This window comes from Abramis brama (assembly GCF_963993115.1).
Source record: "Abramis brama genome assembly, chromosome: 22".
Lineage (NCBI taxonomy): Eukaryota > Metazoa > Chordata > Actinopteri > Cypriniformes > Leuciscidae > Abramis > Abramis brama.
Genome location: NC_139984.1, coordinates 5,841,114 through 5,862,773, shown reverse-complemented (window position 1 = coordinate 5,862,773; position 21,660 = coordinate 5,841,114). Strand labels below are relative to the sequence as shown.

General features: G+C 39.8%; 1 protein-coding gene across 1 annotated transcript; it reads left to right on the top strand.

The window, feature by feature from the left end:
• Positions 1 to 813: 813 nt before the first annotated feature.
• LOC311073593 (pleckstrin homology domain-containing family G member 1) lies at positions 814 to 17,081 on the top strand. Its single transcript, XM_084099450.1, has 14 exons — positions 814 to 856; positions 6,170 to 6,320; positions 6,432 to 6,563; positions 7,258 to 7,440; positions 8,771 to 8,866; positions 9,711 to 9,797; positions 10,553 to 10,586; positions 10,694 to 10,780; positions 10,893 to 10,931; positions 11,063 to 11,085; positions 11,191 to 11,361; positions 11,859 to 11,978; positions 12,254 to 14,135; positions 14,263 to 17,081. Exons 2-14 carry the CDS (start codon positions 6,195 to 6,197, stop codon positions 15,249 to 15,251), a joined length of 3,969 nt encoding a protein of 1,322 aa, XP_083955576.1. The 5' UTR covers positions 814 to 856; positions 6,170 to 6,194; the 3' UTR covers positions 15,252 to 17,081.
• The last annotated feature ends 4,579 nt before the right edge of the window (positions 17,082 to 21,660 follow it).

The window sequence follows — 21,660 nt, the reverse complement described above, 5'->3', positions numbered from 1 at the left end:
GTTACTCATGTCGTTCCAAACGCATAAGACCTTCGTTCATCTTCAGAACACAAATGAAGAGGTTTTTGATGAAATCTGAGAGCTTTCTGTCCCTCCATTGACAGCAACGTCTTTGCAACTTTCAAGGCCCAGAAAGGTGGTAAAAACATTGTTAAAATAGTCCATGTAACTACAGTAGTTCAACCTTAATGTTATGAAATGATGAGAATACTTTTTTTGCGAAAAAAACCCTTAAATAATGACTTTATTCAACAATCTCTTCTCTTCCATGTCATTCTCATACGCTGGTGATGTAGTGTAAACGGTGCAGAGCTTCTGGGTTCTACGTCAGAACGTCGGCTCACTATTGGCCAATGCTGGTCATGTGTGTCATGCGTGTGATGCCGACGCTGGTCATGCGTGTGATGCTGGCCAATAGTGAGCCGACGTTCTGACGTTGCTGTCAATGGAGGGACAGAAAGCTCTCAGATTTCATCAAAAACCTCTTCATTTGTGTTCTGAAGATGAATGAAGGTCTTACGGGTTTGGAACGACATGAGTAATTACTGACAGAATTTTCATTTTTAGGTGAACTAACCCTTTAATTACATGCGGGTGAGTAAATGATGACAGAATATTTATTTTTGGGTGAACTAACCCTTTAAAGTATTTAAAATGAAGCCTGTTGCTTGTCCCTTTACCGTCACACAACCCTTTCTGCATTATTTTTCATTAAGGTATTATTTAATATGCTTATCTAGTCATTTTCCTTGGCTGACCCCCATGTCTCCCTTTGAGTAACTAACCCTAATTTCCTTATTGTTTTTCAGAGTGAAGACTTCCACATATACACACAGTACTGCACAAATTACCCAAGGTGAGAAATATGTCCTGTGGTTTGTGGTTGTAGTTCACTTCCTTTGGTTTGTGTGTCACCATCTTTCACTCAACAGAGCTTTGTAAGTCTTCAAGAGCAAGATGCCTGTGTGTGTGTGTGTCTGTGTGGAATGTGAGACATGTGAGAGTGTGTGGTCATATTATGTTGTGTATAACACTACTGGAGTCTAGGAGTCTGTTTCTATATGTTCACCCCTGAGGGAAACCCCGTCTCACTGTCTCTCTCTATCACCTGTCCAATCTGCCCCTTTCTTTATTACATTTAAAAGTAACCTTTTGCACTTATTTTACCCCTAAAGATGAGATGAAGACTATAGTTATGGTGGTCACCAAGATGATCAGGGGTGTGCTTCCCAAAAGCATAGTTAGCCAACTATATGGTCGCGTCATTACCATCATAGATTAACGATTCGCTGTTTCCCGAAAACATAGTTGCAATGAACATTCATAAAGGCCCCAATATAATATAAAATATAAATAATATACAATTATTTATAAAATAATATAAAGGTTTTTTTTTCGTTCTTCGCTTGGGGTAAAAAGAAGTTTGAAGTACTTGACCAGTGGTTTACTGTTAGCGAACATCCCAACGCTGCCCTACGGCGTTAAATTAGTGGCGTTAAACTCTTTAAACTAGTGTTTACTAGCTGTTTCAAACTCCCGAAACGTACACCAAACAAACTTCGATTTGGTCTGATTTTGTTCTAAATTATGTCACACCAGTTCGTTCTCTGAAATATCGGAGCCTTAAGCACCATAGCAAAGTTATAATCATAAACATATCATTTTTCTTCAGCAAAATAAGCTGACATGCAATATAATCTATAGCTTACATTCCATATAGATACAAATTTCATTCAGTGTCACTTTTACTTTTTCAGGAGAAGGAAAGCACCATTTTTGAAGGTGTCGAATTCGATTTCAAACCATTTATCTTGCAGAAGTTATTACTCTACCATCTATGTGACGACAAACATCAGTTTTATTGTTGAACCCACATAGTTCATAACTCTTTCCCCGCCATTGACAGAAATTTCCAGCTTTCCGTGATTTCACTGTTATACGGTAGGGGGCGCTATTACACTTCCTCTGTAAGAGAACCGAATCTTCAGATCAAAACACAGGTGAAGAAGAAGCAGTAACAAGCGATAGCATATGTAATCATATGCATATGTAAAATAACACGATCATCAACATTAAACAGCATATAAATCAAAACTGCCTAATGTTACTGAATGAAATGTCGACTCAGGACGAGTTACAGGACTGTGAAGCTTTAGGGGTGTTGATGGACTTGATCTACTCCATCTGTGTTTTTATCATCGTTCTGAATCTGATCCAGATGTAGTCTTTGACAAATAAAGAGATTTTCTCTGCTTTTTGCTCAATGAAACACCCACATTCAAGTGTTGAAAAAAAATGCATTAAGCTAGAATAAAAACAGCCTCTTTAAAAAAAAACTGGCGGGAAAAGAGTTAAAAACACATTTGCTAACCAGCAGGTGTCAGTAAAAGAAAATCCAAGGCTGCATTCCAATCCACTTTTAGACACGCACTTGCGAACTTCCCTAAGCACTTCCCCTCGGGGGAATCCCTGCCGCCATTTTGAAGTGCGTTCCACTTCGTGAAGTGGATGAGGGAAGTTTATATGGACAGACCCTCGTTCCCTCGATTTTAACCGAGGGAGCGAGTCTACTTCATATGTACACTTCAGGCACCTATATTTCCCACAATGCAGTACGATTGTGATGTCACCACATATCTCGTCAAATTACCACCACAACAAACAACTCTATGATATATTAATTATATATTTTTTTACATTTAAAACAACCCAAACACACCTATATACATTTGGATGCTGCATTAAACAAATTCTTAAAGGGAAAAATAAATAAATAAATAAATAAACTCCACAGCTGACTCCAAGTGATCAAGGGCTTAGGATGTTCCAGTTCAGCCCATTGCAGTTTCCGCCAGTAGTCGGCACTCGTGCAACGTAAGCAATGACGTACATCCGAGTGAACGAGACAGAGGGAAGTTAGCGAGTGAAGGGCATGACAATTTTGGACTGGAACGCAGCCCAAGACTGCCGCACAACTTCCACTAGTTAGGGGGACCTTAACTGGATTCTGAAGTTTGCCAAATTAGTGCATCAAATCTTTGAAAGAGACTGTTTGAGACATTTAATTGCAAGTATGAGTAGAAGTATGAGGTTTTTTTTTTTTTTTCAGTTACTTCTGTGAAACAATTTCTGATTGCATAGGCCACACTAAAAAAAAAAAAACATTTAATAGACTGACACTGTGGTCTACTGTGGACCAAAATGCATGCAAGACTAGATAAACAATACAGTTCGTTTTTTTTTTACATTTATTTATTCCATACTAATATAAACATGCAGCTGTGAGATAAGTTCCTTTGAAATAGCATAGCATTGCATTGGGTCAACTTTACAAACATTGTTTTGGTGTGTTAATAGCTGAGCGAGAATCAGAGATGAAAATATAAAGAGTAAGTCACTGTTTTTGTAGCTGAACAGTGATGAGGCCTTCAATAAAGGTTATTGGAGATTAATGTGAATATGTGTCAAATATATTTGCCTTTGGGTGCATGTATGTGTGCAGAGATTTGAATAAATATGACAAAGTTCAACAAAAGCATTGATATACAACACTTTTCCCTAGAAAAATGTCACACACACCCATTTTTCTTTTCATTTTTTATTAAACACACAGATGCGCACACACACACACACTGGTGCAGCACGTGCTGTCACGGGTCCTACTTTTGATGTTAAGAGAAATTAAAAGTGACATGACTCAATAGTAGTTTCATCAGATGCTGCAAGGTGTGTGTGTTTGTGTGTGTGTGTGTGTGTGTGTGTGTGTGTGTGTGTGTGTGTGTGTGTGTGTGTGTGTGTGTGTGTGTGAATGGATTCTTGTCTGGGCCATGGAGACCCTCTCTCCACACCCTCACACAGCTGTTGACCCTAACCAAGGTCATATGGCACACTCTCTCTCACACACACACACGCACACACACACACACACACACACACACACACACACACACATACAGTAACACTCCTGAAAGCAATAGCTGTATCTCAGTGATACTCGGGTCATATTTCCCATTGGGACAATGTGAAGTCTGTGCACAGGACACTGGAATGCGCGCACACACACACACACACACACACACACACACACACACACACACACGTCTATCTGTCCCAGTGCTTTGTGAGGCGTGGCAGCAGATCCAATAAACTGTAAAATCTGTGTTTTAACAGAAGGGCCCGACCTTACTCTCTCAACCGTGTGTGTTTGTTGTGTGTGTGCATGTCTGTGTGTTTGTTTATATATGCAGTAATATGCTGTACATTTGCCTCTAAAAAGTTTTGGACACTTTAGATCAACCAAGATTAGAAAAATAAAACTTCTGTGATCAGTTACTCACCGTCATGTTGTCCCAAATGTCTTCCATGGAACACACACACACACACACACACACACACAAAAAAAATATATTTTGAAGAATGATTCAACTGTTTTTATCCATAAAATGAAAATCAGTGGGGTCCAAAACAACATAGGCCACAGTGAATTTATTGTATGGGGGGAAAAAACTGCACAATGAAAGTCATAAAGTTATACAGGTTTCCAACAACATGAGGGTGAGTAAATGTTGACCAAATTTTCATTATTAGGTGAACTATCTCTTGAAGCCAGTTTTAAAAATGTCTGAATGTAAATGAATTTGATAGCATCCAACCAAGTGTAATGTTAGGGGGTAACAGTTTAGGACCCAAGGACCAGAGATACACACATTTCAAGCAAAACGTTTCACAAAAGTTTGTTGGGTTATAAATTATAATATACTGTTTAAGGGCATTGTGACACTGAGGCTGTGAATTGATGTATCCCATTCATAGGGTTATTCATTGGTTATTGTCGTAACCTACACATATGGTTACTTTACTAGAACATCTGTGTGAACGTGAGCAGAACTGACTTCATACACCAGTTGATCAAAAGTTATTTTGTATCTAATGTCATTCAGACATTTTAAATGCACTTAAATGTATTTTGGCCATTGCATATGTAATTTCTGGTTGTCAGGCAGTGGCGTAACGAGCCAACACCGGGCCCTTAAGCAGGATTATCAAGGCGGGCCCCCCTACTACAACACGTGATGACGCTACGTGCACCAAAAAAAAAAAAAACTGCTGGTGACGGCGCACCATAATAACGCATTGGCCCTGTCCCAAATGGCACACTTCATGTGCACTTTCGGTCTTGTGGACTTACAATGGCTGCCGCGTGCGCGTGTCCATTAAGTCTGTGAGACCGCAGTGTGTCCCATTTCTCATTTTTAGATCTCAGAAGGGTGCTCGCGAGCGCCCCCATGTGGTCGATTTGCACCCTTGATGCGCACTTTTGCCGAGCCCGCGCTGATGCGGACTCCGCAGCAGACTTCTTCCCGACAGTCAAAGCGGCATTACGTCACGAAAGTGCGGACTCAGAGGAAGACCGCGAGTGCTTAGGGTTCCATTCGGGACAGGGCAAAAGTTACTGTTACTGCTATATACACATAGGGCTAGGTACAAATACATAAAAAAAAGATGCTCACTCACATTATAGCTGCATTTAACCACGGAGCTGCTACTACCAACGGTCGCTTCAGGTGCTTTACTCGCTTCTCTCTCTTGCTCCATCTCAATCTCGATCTCCCCCTGTGTCATCTTTTTAAAGAAGCTTCCTATTTTTGGTAATTTATTAATTAATGATATTCCTCTTTTCGTTTGCGCTTTTGAAAGCCACTTTTGTGTTTAAAATTTGACGTCTCAAGGTCAACGTTTTTTACTGTTTTGCACGCAATGCGCATGTTCACCCTGGGATACCCCAGTCACAATTCGAAACAAATTACACCAAATTCATCATTGTTCGTTTCAAACATTTATTTAATAATCAATCAAATATGTTGTTGTCATTATTTATTCAAATCAATTCGCAAAAAATTAAAATGCGATCAGACTAAAAGTAGTAAAATGCGATAGGGGGACCCGGCTGTCAATCAATATCTTCCAGTAACGCGGGCGGGCCCCTGATTGGTCCGGGCCCGTAAGCAACCGCTTACCCTGCTTACCGATAGTTACGCCTGTGTTGTCAGGGATATATAATCAACAATATGTGTTTGACCTGTTTATATTGTGCATATCTGCTGAAGTCTGTGAGTAGATATAAATAAAGAAACATTTTTATTGGTAGTGTGTTTGTATGCATCTGCAGGTCCGTTGCTGTCTTAACAGAGTGCATGCGGAACAAAACGGTGGCAAAGTTTCTGCGAGAGCGCCAGGAGAGTCTTAAACACTCCCTTCCTCTCGGCTCCTACCTGCTTAAACCTGTCCAGAGGATCCTAAAGTACCATCTACTACTGCATGTAAGCACACACACACAGAACCATCTTCTTTTACACACAAAGACCGTAGTACACCTGTACATAAAGACACACACATAGAGATGGTCACGGCAATGATCTGGTGTCTTGCAGGAGATCGCCACTCATCTGGAGAAGGATTCAGAGATGTACGACGTGATCCAGGAGGCAATCGACACCATGCAAAGGGTGGCCTGGCACATCAATGACATGAAGAGAAAACACGAGCATGCAGTGAGGCTGCAGGTTTGTGTACCCTACACACACTCATATACACACTGGGCTGCATTTTCCAACAGCACTGTTAGCCTAAGTAGGTTGTAGAAACCTTTGGTGCCAAGAGTTTGTACCATCTATTTTAGCCTGTGATGCATTTCGGAAACGTAGTGCTAGAAACCGACAGGGAGTCGGTAACATGGTAGCTGTTTTTTGCTTGCACAAGCTGGTGTATATGGTCTACAACAGGGCTGTCCTATTCTACCTCTGGAGGACAGTCTTCCTGAGGGGTTAACCTTCATTAAACACACCTAAACCAGCTAATCAAGGTCTTCAGGATGGATGAGGAAACTTCCAGGCGGATGTGTTGGAGCAGGTCTAAACTCTGTGGGAAAGTGGCCCTTCTGAAGCAGGATTGGACACTCTAGTCTACTATATCAGCACCACACAAAGTCACCAGATACTAGTCCAGTTGATCAAATATTGAGACTCTGTCCTTGAATAGAAAAATGGCAATAAATGATCAGCATGGATCAGCTACCTGAAATTGTTTTTAGCTGCAGGGTTCACGCTTTTTTATGGGCGTGTGGTAACAGATAATAAAACATTCTGTTTGAGACTCATCAGACATGGACGTCATTCCCAACTTGCCTGTCGGCTAAAGTCATGTGCGTGGAAAGTAACATTCCTCCTCTTCTGCTCTTCCTTTCTTTCTCTCTCTCAGGAGATTCAGAGTTTGTTGACTAACTGGAAGGGACCTGATCTGATTGGCTATGGCGAGCTGGTTCTCGAGGGAACATTCCGCATCCAGAGAGCGAAAAATGAGAGAACGCTCTTCCTGTTCGACAAACTTTTGCTGATCACCAAGAAACGCGAGGAGACTTACACCTACAAGGCCCACATCCTGGTGAGAGCCCATATACATGCTAGTTTCACCTGCTGGACAACTAGGTCAAGGAGGTCAAGCTGTTTTTCAGGTCATGGTAGCTTTCTTTTTGCTGGTAGTTAGACTTTGCCAAGGTGCTCCACCAGGTCAGCCTTGTCCTCACCGGCCGGTAGCCCAGCTGATTAACAAGTTAGACCAACTTGGACTCGCTATTGTCCTTAAGGGCACTTTCACAGTAGAAATGACAGAGTTTGGTTGGTGTGAAAATGTTTTTCCAAACTTAACAAACTGCCCCTGAGTCCACTTCAAAAGGTGGTATAGTGTAATTGGGTTAAAATGAACCCAGCAAATGAACCCTTGCACTGTTCACGATTGGTAAAAAAGGAATCCAAACTAACTCTCGCAAGTATTCTTCAGATGAGACGTTAAACCGAGGTCCTGACTCAATGTGGTCATTAAAAATCCCATGGCACTTCTCGTAAAGAGTAGGGGTGTAACCCCGGTGTCCTGACCAAATGCCCTCCGTTGGCCATTATCAATCATGGCCTCCTAATAATCCCCATCCACTGAATTGGCTCGATCACTCTCTCTCCTCTCCACCTATAGCTGGTGTGTGTGCCGTCGCTTCATCCAAGTGGATGCTGCACACTGGTGGTGGTTGAGCACAATGGAACAGGGAAAACCCTGACATTGATTGTAAAGCGCTTTGGGTGTCCAGTAGTACAGAGGAGATGTGCTATATAAATACCTCATTCATTCATTCAAGTAAACTGCGAATAATGACGTACAAGTTGAGCTTGTCTCCGAAATATGACCTTCAGAGAGCAGCTTGCATTCTTTGCGTCTCTTGCACTGTATCCTTGGCAAAGACAAGTGACATTATGTGCATATAAAGCATGGTGGAAAATCCCAAGGCACAAATACGTCATCATATTGCTACTACAGCTCCGGATAGCACTCACAGTGATGTCCATTTTACCACTTTTGACCAGCTCCAAAAAAATAAACTGGGTTTATTTAACTTTCCAAGCTTGTACACTCAAAGTGACACCTTTGTTTCTTATTTAAAGGGTTCATAGTAGTACCATAAGAGTACATATTACTACTTTACTAGGAATATATTACTACTCCAGAGTGTTAATATACACCCTTTGGGGCTGAAGAAGTTACAAAGGTGTTGCTTTGAGGGTGCCGCCCCAGTGAGAAGCCGTTGTAACCCTAAAGGGTTTTTGTTTTTCTGACTGTGTGTAAATGAAATGTGCATAAGTTGTCATGGTTCTATCAAATGTTTGGAACACCAAGTAACTATAATCTCTATTCTATGTTTATTCCCATCTCTACAATTGTGCAGTGCTGTAACCTAATGTTGGTAGAAGTCATTCCTAAAGAACCTCTAAGCTTCAGTGTGTTCCACTACAAGAACCCCAAACTTCAACACACAGTGCAGGTAATTTTTCTCACTTACACACAAACACATGTACACACACACACACACACACACACACACACACACACACACACACACACACACACACACACGCACACACACACACACACACACACACACCATGAAACCAATGATCAGCAGGTTATGTTAAACACACATTGGAATGTTTAGCATGAGGCCAGACTTCTGAAGGATGGCCAATCGCCTTGAACTTTACCCTAGTAAAACCACACCCACCCACCAACAGGCTTCAGCATGTATGTATATACGCACACATAAGTGTGTGTTTGTGTGTGTGTGTGAGTGACGGTATGAGTCTCGCCTAAAGCCAGTGCTGTTACATCTGACCTGTGTGTTGGACGTCAGCCGAGTAGTCATAAATATGGTGCCAGTGTACTGAACAGAACATCCGTAAATCACCTCGTGTCCTAATGATTGGATGCCTCACTGTTATCTCAGTGAATACATGCCCAGTCATATGTTCAGTGTTAACCCTAAGATGTTATGAAACAGAACATCCATCCATCCACCTGTGTCATTAGAACATTGAGAAACTATTTTCAACCGCATTACTGTAATGAAAAATCAGAGAGTTTACTTTCTTTTGAAATGAGCTGTGTACAAGTGCGTCACTGGTGAGTGGCAGTTCCAGTCGATCACATCTGTATGTTGGTTACTGATTGTGCTGACGTTCACCCAGATGATGAAAGTGTTTGTTTTGATTTTGATGATTGGTGTTAATGTTCTTTGCGGGATGACTCGGTCACAGTAGCTTTGTAGAGGTGTGTCAGTAAATTATCTTAAATTTGCAGATTGTGCTGATATGTCTCTAATGCACTTTCAGGCAAAGTCTCAACAGGACAAGAGAACGTGGGTCCTGCATCTAAAAAGACTGATCCTTGAAAACCATCCTGCCAAAATACCGGCCAAGGTTAGAACATGCACATTCACATATTGTCCTAACTCTACTTCTGTACAATGTGCTCAGTGATTAGGCAGCTGTGGCCAAATCTGGCTATTCACACAAAATAGTTCACATCTCAAAGAGAATGAAAGAACTTCGAAGGTGAAGCAGAAGTTTCTGTACTTACAGAAGTGAAGGTGTAGCGCCACCCAGAGGACATTTAGTTGTCAAAAATTCACATTTTCACAGAGAAAAATATGCAAATTTCTTTTCGTTTACTCATATTTAGGTATACTCTATACTCATTTAAATGATTTGACTAATTTTAATGTGTTTTTTATTTACCTTTAGTTGGGTAAATCACGTATAAATGTGTCTGAATCATATTTTGCCTCAAAATCAAAAGAAAAAATAAAAGATTTTTATTTTTAGGACCATTCACAATTTTTTCATTGTGTTCATTATTCACCCACATTCTCATTACTGTAATAAAATAACTGTAACACTTTCAGGTTTGTTTTATTTATATTTGTTATTTTAATTGTTTAATTTATTATATATATATATATATATATATATATATATATATATATATATATATATATATATATATATATATATATATATTATAAAAAAATAATTATTGCATAATAATGCATTTTAATTAAAAATCATAATTAGCATAAATTCAAGGTACTTCCTCAAAAACTATACCACACATACTACACACGAATAAATACTTAGTATTTGAGAAAGTCAATTTTCTTTCTGTGTCTCCACAGGCTAAGCAGGCCATTCTGGATATGGATACCGCAAGTAAGTATTATTTAAACTTCAAATTGAAAGCCACACACCACTGTGTTTGGTATTTTATGCATGTTTGCAATGACTAGATTTCATACACTTTTCTTAACTTTTTTCAGACCACCCAAGTTTCAACTACAACTCTGATGACAAGCGAGTGAACACTAAAGAGGGTCCCTCGCCCCGGAGAGCACGCAGGAAGACAGGTGAGACCCACTGCACAAATAAACATACAAACATAATTTTTCATTGATCATAATTTTACTCATTCTTTTTGTTTCTCTGTTTGCTCTACATGTCTTTTCATCTCATCATTAGAGCCCTTATCTAAGTTATTGAAAAACTCCAAACATATAAGTAAGTGGCATTTGTTTTAAACATATATATTTTTTTTTATTTTTTATTTTTTCAAATTTGTTAATCATTTAAACATTATGTTTTGATGTGTTATGATTCTTTTCTTTCTCTCTTCCTTACTGTTGCTGTAGTATCCAGTCCAGATATACAGAAGGTAAAGAACACCACACATAACATGCAGGCATTAATCCATTATACAAATCTAATAAGAAATCTTAAACAAGTAAAAAAATAATTATAATGTATTTGCTCCTCACAGAGTTCTAGTTTTGGAGTCAGTCTGCTGTCACCTGTGGCTACTTTGGGTTCTATTGGCCGATCCCGCAGCCTTGTCAGCGAATCACAAGAATCTCTGGACCCTGGTGACCACAGTGATGTAGACGAAGAGCCACATCCACAGGATGCTGATGATGAGGATGAGACTGGTTTGGTTAGTCTGAATTGGCATTTGATGTTTTTATTTTCACCCGATTAATAATTACTTAGAGGTCAGTTAAAATAGCAGCAAACAAGGACATGCTAGTTGGTTAAGGGTGTAGGATCTGAGCTGCTAACATAATAATGAGAAAATGCAGCCTCTGAAATCAAGTTTTCAGTCTTTCTCACCACCATTGTCCATTGTGCAAGGCATTTGACTCCATATTAAGCTAACTAGTCGTGACCAGTCCTAGCCTGTTTTCTAAATCAGAAGTACAATTGTTTGTAAGATAATTAGTGGTGCTTGCTAAGAGAAAAACTGAACAAGAGACCAAAAGCATATCTAGAAACCAAAATACATCTAGAAACCACCCAAGCAACTGTATGGCAGTGTCCTGACAATGCCTTAGCATTGTGCCTGCACTCTTTGCAAGGACATACACCTCTCTTATTTTCAAATATAAAAATTATTTTGAATATTGTTCTAAGAGACATCTTTTGCACAACCAGAGCTCTGGGGGCAAGTTGAGAGTGCCAGGGAAGGGTAGCCGGAAAAGACTAAACCAGCAAGTGTCGGTGGACAGCATTGACCAGTGGAGAAACCACAACCTTACTCATGCAGACCTCCAGGTAAGGACATGGTGACACGTGATGTGGCTGGGACATAGTTCACACCACTAATTATTGTGATAAATAATTATTTTGAGATTTAGCAGCATGTCTCAATTAATGGAGTTGGCTTGCATTTATACTGAGAAAAGCAAAGCTTAGAATGCTCTCATGCTTTTAAAACTCAATCTCATTAATCCATAATCAAACAAACTGTCGTTATCAAAATTGAATTTTAGTTCCGGCAGTACTAATATACTGTATGGTAAAAGTGTTATTATTCATTTTTCATTCAGACTGCTAAAGAGTCCCTGCAAAATAAGGTTATCACCCCCCCTATCCTACGGGTGACTGCACCTCCTGAATCAGACGGAAATGAATACAACACACGCAACATGCTGGCAACTGGAGAGCAACCTTCTTTCCGCAACATATGGACAGATCATCGAGTCCGGAGGGCTATGTTTCCAACTCGTCAAAAGAGTTTTCAAATTGATGATGATGAAGACATCTATCAGATGTTCCTGCCAACGGAGAATGATACAAGCAGCCATGATGTTGAGAGTGACCATGAGACTGCTGACCATCCAGAAAGACCCTGTAGCTGGCATGTTGAACAGACTAAATCATCACGCCTAGACCTTCCTTCAAGCAGGAGCAGAGCAACACTTCGCAGGGCCAGCAGTGTTGGAGAAAACCAAAGTGAGCAACTAAGTCCTAACAAGCGAGCCCTACAAGAGGAAGAGACCAACAACCAGACTGAGTCTTCAAGCAATGAAATCTCAGGGTCATCATCTGCCGAACAGTTAACGATTGATGATATCGAGAATGTTTATGACAACATTAGTTACGAGGAGCTTCAGGCCATGGGGCTTATCCGCAAGGATCAAGCTATCCCTGCACTCTCTGAGGTAGCAGAGGTCAAATCTAGGATAGCTCCTCAAGTTATCATAACTCCAACTGAAACTGAGAGTTCATGTGAGAGCAATAGGTCTTCTGGTCAAGAAGGGGAGCCATTTGAGACACGTGAGCTGCAAATTGTTGAGGATGAGGAGAATGTCTACGACACCATTGTCTTTCAGAAGCCCCCAGTCCTTGCAGCTGAGATGGATGATGGAAAGCCAGACAGTTTGCAGACATCTGAGGTAGATCTCATGGCTAGCCAGATTTTAAGAGGGTTAGTATCTGAGGAAAGAATCTGTCCTACCAATACAACAGAGGCAGATCATCCCCACATTCCCTCTGCTGCAATCTCAGACACTGAAACATCTCAGCTTTCCGAAGCTGATCATACATTGGAGAAAGTGGATGAGATCTGGACGGATTTGGAAAACTACATCCGGAACAATGAAAAGAAACCAGACAGACTTCCAGCTGCATTTCCTGTAAGCAGAACAGACAACACATGTAAAACTCAGGACTCTCCCAAAAAAGCACGTGATTCCTCACACAAAGCACAAGACTCTCCAAGAAAAACACATAACTCCCCAAGTAAAGTGATCAAGTTGCAACAGAAAAGTAATGATTCCCAATGCAAAGCACAAGAATCTCCAAATAAGAAAGCCAATTCTGCACAAAAGTCAAGTGATTCTTCATGTAAATTACCCTCAAAAACAATCCCTGTTGTTTGTGCTGCACCCGGATCACCCAACCCACCAGCCTCTAATCCCCCTCCAGGTCTATCTAGTTCTATACCTATCCTCAACACTCCAGACCTCCTCCCAGAAACTAAGTTGGATGAGAATGATGGAGCATTATCTTCTCCTGTAGGCCCTTCCCTTCCTCTGCCCCCTACCCCTGAGCCTCAACCTGGCACAGTGAAGAGCATTCGCAATAAACTCGCAAGATTAAGCAGCGGAAGCTTCCGAATAGACGATGAGGACATTCCTTCATCGAAGGACTCAGGGCTTCATTCCCTGTTTACTAGCATGGACTCTGGCTCCTCTAGTCTGCTGCTGGGTGGGGAAGCTGGGGACCAGGTTCTTGAGCTTGGGGATAGGGGCAAAAACAGAGTGTTCCTCATGGCTAGACAGTACAGTCAGAAGATCAAAAAGGCCAACCAGTTACTGAAGATGAAGAGCATGGACCATGAACCCAGTTGCGCTAAGCTAAGGCTAAGCAAACAGAAGGACCTGGCATCTATACTGGAGGAGAAGAAGCAAGGTGGCACTGCAATAGGTAAGACATACTGTACTTTCTGGCTGATGTTATTCTTTCTTTGTTCTACAATGTGTTACTCGTAGATGCAAAGATTGAACGATGTGGTGTATTAGTTTATAAATGCATCTGTCTTTCTTCTGCTTAGGTGCAAGAATAGCAGAGTACTCTCATTTGTATGAACATGTGGTTTTTAAGGGTTCTCCAGCCACTACTCCAGTGCTGAAGTCATCTATAAGTATTGCCGGCCATCATCCACTTTTCCCCAGCACCACTTCCTCTCCTTCCTTATCTGTCCGCTCTACACAAGAGTCTGACTGGCTGAACTGTACGTACAGTAATGGGGAACTTGCTGATTTTGTGTCCTGGCCAGCACAAACAGCAGTATGCACTTCAACCCCACAGAGAGGAATGACCCCTGCGATTTCTACCCCTGCTTTGAAGAACCTCCCGCCTACTCCTAGTACTCCACCCAATCAGCGTTGGAGTGCTTGTGTGACCCCAAGTAAAGATGACTCCGATCACATTTACACTTCAATTGGACCACGAAACACTAAGGTGTCGTCCTATAATCGCTGCCAGTCCTCGTCTTCATTGATAGACCAGACTGGAAAAGAAAATGGCAGTGGGCTTTGTAATCAGGTGTGGGAAGTGAACGGGAAAGAATCAAGGACGCAGATGCTTCGACAGCACAGCCTCCCAGAATGCCCAGTCCAGGGGACTTCAGACCTCTCGGTGTCATGTGATATCACACTGCGGGACTCACAGCAAATACTTGTGCTGAACAGAAAGGTGCCACTGAATGCGCAAAGTGCCACGGAGAATTATCTGGCCAACTTTAAAGACACTGGAGATGATGATGACGATTATGTAGAGATCCGTTCTGAAGACGAGGATGAAGAACAGAAGCAAAAAATAGCTCAGCCGCACAGTCTGTCGGAAACCGCAGTAAAGCACTGCAGCCCGCCTCAAGGCACCCTCGCAAAAGAACAGCAGGTTTCCACTGACCCTGACATGGCTCTGCAGGGATACTTGTGGAATGATCCAGATTGCAGCCAGCAAGGTGTAAATCAGCCCACTATTGTCCAGTCACTGAGGGAAAAGATCCAGTGTCTCAGCTCAAGCAGTTTTGCATAGGAAGCAGTAATGATGGACTACATGTCACATGCTTAGCACATACACTGAGGAAATGAGACACGACAAGCTTAAAACATCTACATGGAACATGATACACAACTTAAAGACACAACACAATGCACATGATATACAACATATTAACTGTAATCCATTGTACTTTGCAGAGCTCAGCGCACGCAACAACACCATTCAATTTGAAATCTATGGATTCAAGCATTAGTTTGCTCATCTCTACACTTCAACACACTAAGATACAGATCTAAGCAGTAACACTGTACACAACATCTTTCAAATTATATCTTTCTTTTCCTTAATATTAAGACCCAATAACTATGTCACATGACTAAGAATCGATACCATGGCCTAAGTTTTACAAAGTTTCAAAGGGAACTGTAATTCAGAAAAGAAAGAAAATGAAAGAAGAACACTGTCTACATGGGCTTGAATCATAGACACAACTTAAACTTATTTCTCTCTTAAAATGTTACAATATTCTCAAACTTCTGGTTATAATATTCTAGTACATGTATATAAATGTTGCTATACAAGCTTTAAGATAAGCCACATAAGGCGCACATGCCTGGTGATGTTAACTACATTATCTGCCATAATTTCTGTGTAAACATGCTGACAGTTCCTTAAGCCAATAATTAAATATTTCCTTTTAATTGTGTAGACGTTAGTACATTTGGTTGTGTAGGTGGCTGCATCTACAGGAAACTATGCTAACATCAGCCAATGACCATTCAGTGTGTAATTTGTAATATTTGCATGCCACATTTTATCCAGGTCAAGAATACATAGAATCCATATATATTTTACTATGCTGTACATTAGATATAGATATAGATTTATAAGACTGGAAAGTCATAAGTATATTTAAAAGGTGATCAAGTTTTGCTAAACTCCTAGTTACAATCAACCATGCCTCAGAAATTAGCATAGAATCAGTAACTATGGAGTAAAATTGCAATACTGTTTTTAGATTTAATTTAATTTAGCATCATGGCAGGACCACCACTAGAGGATGTAATCGGCAAAAAACACAGGACAATATAATTTATAGTGTGTTAATTTTAGGTTAATCTGTTCAGGGGACCATGTTGGAGAATGAGGAGTTTGAGGAAACAGAAACGTACTGTAATTTGATGTAAATTTGAGTTCAATACTATGTGTTGTCTGATCATTGTGTTTAGTGTTTAAAATCTTCAGCATTGGCTGTCCCCACCCTCTCTCCACACTCAAACTACACACTGTCTGTCATCCCAAAGATTTAGATATTTTTATTATTAATTTTCACAGCACATTTCAGTTTATTTTTCTTATTTATTTATTCCCCCTCTCCGTGGTCGACTGGTCGTTCAGCTGGTATGGTTTTGGAAAAAAAAGTTTATATTGTGCAGCTCTGTTGTTGTATGAGCATTGTTCAAAGATGTTACCTTACAAAATGTTACATTGAAATAAGAAACCTGGAATCAGGAGTAAATGATATAAATGAAAGTACTCGTGTAAATAAACTGAATTGAATATAGATGGAAGCTTTGAATGAAGTATGTTTATATAGTTTTTGTTTTCTATTTTATTTAGTTGTACATTTCATTTCCTGATTCACTGGTGGGGACTGTTATTCATTGGAATTGTTACTTTTGCACTTTTCCTCCTTTTAAACATTCTGTTTGTAAAGATGTACATATTTATGAATGTTGCCATTTGCCTATTTTCATGATCTTAATTTAATATTTTGACATTTGTTTTGTTTTTATAACTGCCTTGTAGTAACTGGTCGAAGATGTATTGTTGGCAACAAATAAACCTTCAATTAAAACAAAACTGCTTTTGCCTTCAGTTTTTCCGAAGTTAAATGTTTGTTTATATTTTCATCAGTCACTTTCTAACAAGCACATTTTAATAGGGATTACTTTTTGGATTCCTTAATAAAAGATGGAGAAAAAACAAACAAACACTAATTTATGACTTATCTGTATTCGAGATTTTGGACGTTTAAGTTTAAAAGTATTAATAAACTTAATACTTGTTTTAGGATGCAGTGTTTTCTATCTTCGATCCACTGAATATAATCTAAGCAGTTTGAGAAGAGGCTGCTTTCCACTGTAGGAAGGAATCAAGGCACGTCAGAATCCAGTTAGCTTCACTTCTGGTCTCCTGAGACACCTTCATCTGATGAATTTGTGATTCACTGCCTCTGATATCCCACAATCCTGTACGTTTCATTCTGTGACAGTTGAGCTTACAAATAAATTTGACATCTGAAAGTTTTGGTTGGTGTTCAGTTTGTGTGTAAATGTACTTTTTTGACCAACTTTTTCTCAACTTTATTGTAGTGATTAAATATCCGCTTAGTTTTCACCAAAGCTCTCTGTATTTTGTTGTAGATCATTATCTGAGGTTATGCTGCCTCAGAAGTCTGTCTGAAATCAGTTTTGTGAGGTACATTCGTGCGCAGACGCTGCAAAGCCATTGCCTGATAGGGCAGCGAGGCAACAAGTCAGCTAAGATTTAAGACATCACCCTGTCCATTTGTAATGGAATGCTTTATCAATTTTCTCTTTTTCTTTTATTGTCTAATACTTTACTTTACTTTATTCTTTATTAGTCCCATCACTGGGAAATTTGTCTTGGACAACGTGCAAAGTCCGTACATACAGTACAAAACAACATGCATTAAAAGCAAATAGAAATAAGTGAAATTAAATACATAAAAACACAATGGCAGTTCACAATATTTTATCTCTGTTTAACGCTTTGATTGCAGTAGGAACAAAGGCATTTTTCAGTCGATTAGACCTGCACATCAAGACCCTATACCTCCTTCCTGATGGTTATAATTTAAAGTTGGCATTCAGGATATGAGTATCGTCTCCAGCAATTTTCTTGGCATGGTTTAAAATTGAAGCATCAAACAACTCTTGTGGTGATCGTCTCTCCTCACCCCCTATAATTTTAAAGGCGGTGTGCACCAAACGTCCTAACCTTGATTTTAATTGGACAGACAAATTACCATACCATGCAGTAATACCATATCTAATCAAGCTCTCGAAAATAGACTGGTAAAACAAATGCATGATTCTCTGATTCACTCCAAACGCTTTTAACCTGCGTAGAAAGTATAGTCAACAAAGATTGTTGACATGAAAAGACCAGCATAGTGAATTATCTATATAGACTCCCAAGTACTTATATGAAGGAACCTGTGCAATGATATTACCATGTATCATTACCGGACTATGATCCCCTACACTTCTAGGATCGATAATCATCTCAACCGTCTTAGTTCCATTAAGTATTAGGGATTTATTGTCACACCAACCTACAAATCTGTCCACCTCAGAGAAATAATGTGAAGCACTGTCTTTCCTATTTAATAAGATTAAAATTGCTGTGTCATCAGAACATTTGATTAAAAAAAAGTACTGTCTTGACTTGCTACGCAATCATTGGTGTATAATGTAAATACAATTGGTGAGGAAACGCATCCCTGCGGGGTTCCCGTGTTCGTAATTTTAACCTCAGAATACGAGTTGTTGACTCTCACCTGTTGTGTGCGTTTGTTCAGAAAGGAATAGAGCCACTTAATACAGTATGGATTTACCTTAAGCTCTTTTAACTTTGTGGTCAGCAACATGGGTTTCAGGGTATTAAACGCTGAACTAAAATCAATGAAAAGTAAACGGCATATGCTTGAATGTCTTCTAAGTGACAGCTAACCAAATGAGAGATGCAATTAATGGCATCTTCAGTACCTCGCCTCTCCCTATATGCAAATTAAAACGGGTCGAGTAATGCTTTGACTTGATCCTTTAAACCCAAAACTTTAATGAACATAAATGACACAGACAGCAGCAGGTTAGACTGCATCCGAATGTCTAATCCGAATGCATGGATCCAATATACTGATACACACGTGTTTTCTTTCTCAGCTGTTTACATAAGACATAACTGTTATAGCATGAATTCTCGCCAAAATGGGGATTTTGACATAATTTGTTATAATTGTAACAAAACAATTATGTTACAAAAAAAAAAAAAAGTTTTTGTAACATAATTGTTACAATAACTTGTAACCGGTGTCTCACAGGGCAAACATGTGAATGTTTATGGGATATTTTATGTAAACAACTCTCTAATCATGGTTATTCCTAAGCTTTCATTTTGAGTAGTCTGTTAAGTAAAAAACATGTTTTTCTGATCCAGGTAGGCCACAGGTTTTTAGTATGTATAATCGTTTTAAAACATTTTTATACATATTTCTGTAAAAATATTGCAGAACAAGTGCATTGTAATACAAATATTTTCGAGAAATAAAATATTTATTGATAGGTGTGGATAGCTAACTGATGGTTCTGTATAATGTGTTACCTTGTTTTTACACAAATTGTTTTGCTATATTTTACTTTTGCATTTAGATATATTTACATTAGGCATAATTGGTCGGGGAATAAGACATTGTGTATGTTTATGCACCATGAGTGTTCGTGGACAGTAAAGTGTGTTTCAGTCATTAACCTGACTCACACATCCGTGCAAATGGCATTTTCTCATGTAATAGTAAAATTAGTTGTATTTTAATTGATATAATAGATTCTATAAACAACTATAAAAGATCATTTCGGCTTTCTCTGTCTCTCAGCACTGGCGTCAGGCGCAACCAAAAGTGTCTATGCACACACTCGCTAGATCAGAAAAAAACAACCATATGCAACTGGCCCATTTGACACTCGTAAGTTGTTTGAGATGCGGCATGTGAGCGTTTTGGCTGAGAGTGCAGAGAAATCAGTCTCTAAAACAATTTTAAACCATTCAGCACTCACACACTGCAGAGAGAGAGAGAGAGAGAGAGAGAGAGAGAGAGAGAGAGAGAGAGAGAGAGAGAGAGAGAGAGAGAGAGAGAGAGAGAGAGAGAGAGAGAGAGAGAGAGAGAGAGAGAGAGAGAGAGAGAGAGAGAGAGAGAGAGAGAGAGAGAGAGAGAGAGAGAGAGAGAGAGAGAGAGAGAGAGAGAGAGAGAGAGAGAGATTCAGATGGGCTGAAAACAGTACAGAAGAGTATTAGGAAGCAGTCCAAAAATACAAGCGCTGTTAGATGACTTTCTGTAGCCTAATACTTAGGGTAGGTTTACACAATTGTAGACAACAATGTACTAAAAACAGAAAAGGTTTTCCTTTGCTTTTGCATACAGATGACAACACTACCTTTTCCCAGTTCACTCACCAGTGGTGATGTCTGGCTCACAAACATATAATTCTTCTGATTCACAAAAAAAAGTATTTTGATGTGTTAAATCGGCTGAATCAGTCTGAGGGAGTGTCCAAATACTCACACTTGTGGTCTTTGCACTTGATCACTTGTCTACTTACCTGACGTGTTTTTCCTTGTATTTGGCCCAAGTGTTCAAGTCTGATGACGTATGATTCAGTGAAACATCTTGGGTTAAGATGCTGTGTCATTGATGCTTTGGGAGCGCTTCTGCGTGATTGCGTCTGAAGCACATGTATGAATTCAGTCCAGTGGTGAAACGGATCATCATGGGCGGGTGACGTCATGACCAGAAAGATTAAAAGCACATAAGGAATGACTGGCATTAGCTTCAAATAACGCAAGTCGATCACAGGGATGTAGGAAGTATGGCAGGGCGAAGCAACTAGTGATGCGCGGGTTGTCTCATAACCCGAGGACCCCGCGGGTCCGGTCGGGTCGGGTCGGGTCGTATTGGGGCGGGGAAAAAAATTGTAACTTTATTTGCGGGGCGGGTTGGGGCGGGTCATTAAAAAAAAAATGAAAAAAAAAAAAGTATGTTGCGTGCAATTCCCAGCCTATATTAAATATTTGGGAATTTCTATTTTCATATTTTATTAGGTTCTTTGATAAGGTTACAATACGAAGGCCGTAGCAACGCAACTTGCGTGATGTCCCCAAACCTTTGGCGTCACGTGACACATCACGAAAGCGGCGCGCCAAAAAGCTCCCGCCGCCAGCCACGACAACAAAAACAGAGAAATAAAAGTGAAGATGGAAGACGAGGTGCGGGAGAAATTGAGGTCGGGAATTTACATAATTAAAAGAAAGAAAAGGTCAGGCTGCTAAATCTAATGTTTGGGACCGGTTCTCAGAAATAGTTGCAGCAGGAGACAACAGCAGTATCGGCTACGTGAAGTGCAACTCGAAAAAATATACAAACACGAGAGCCACAAAACGGGCACTTCCAGCATGTCAAGACATATTTGTGGAGGGTCTAAGAAAAAGGACGACAGTGTCTCAAAATATTACTTTTATTTCCTTATTTATGTAAAATTGTATTTTTTCACACATTTATTTATTTTTTTATTTATACATTTATTTATTTCCACTTTTATTTATTTCCACATTTATTCATGTATATATGTTTTTATGTCTA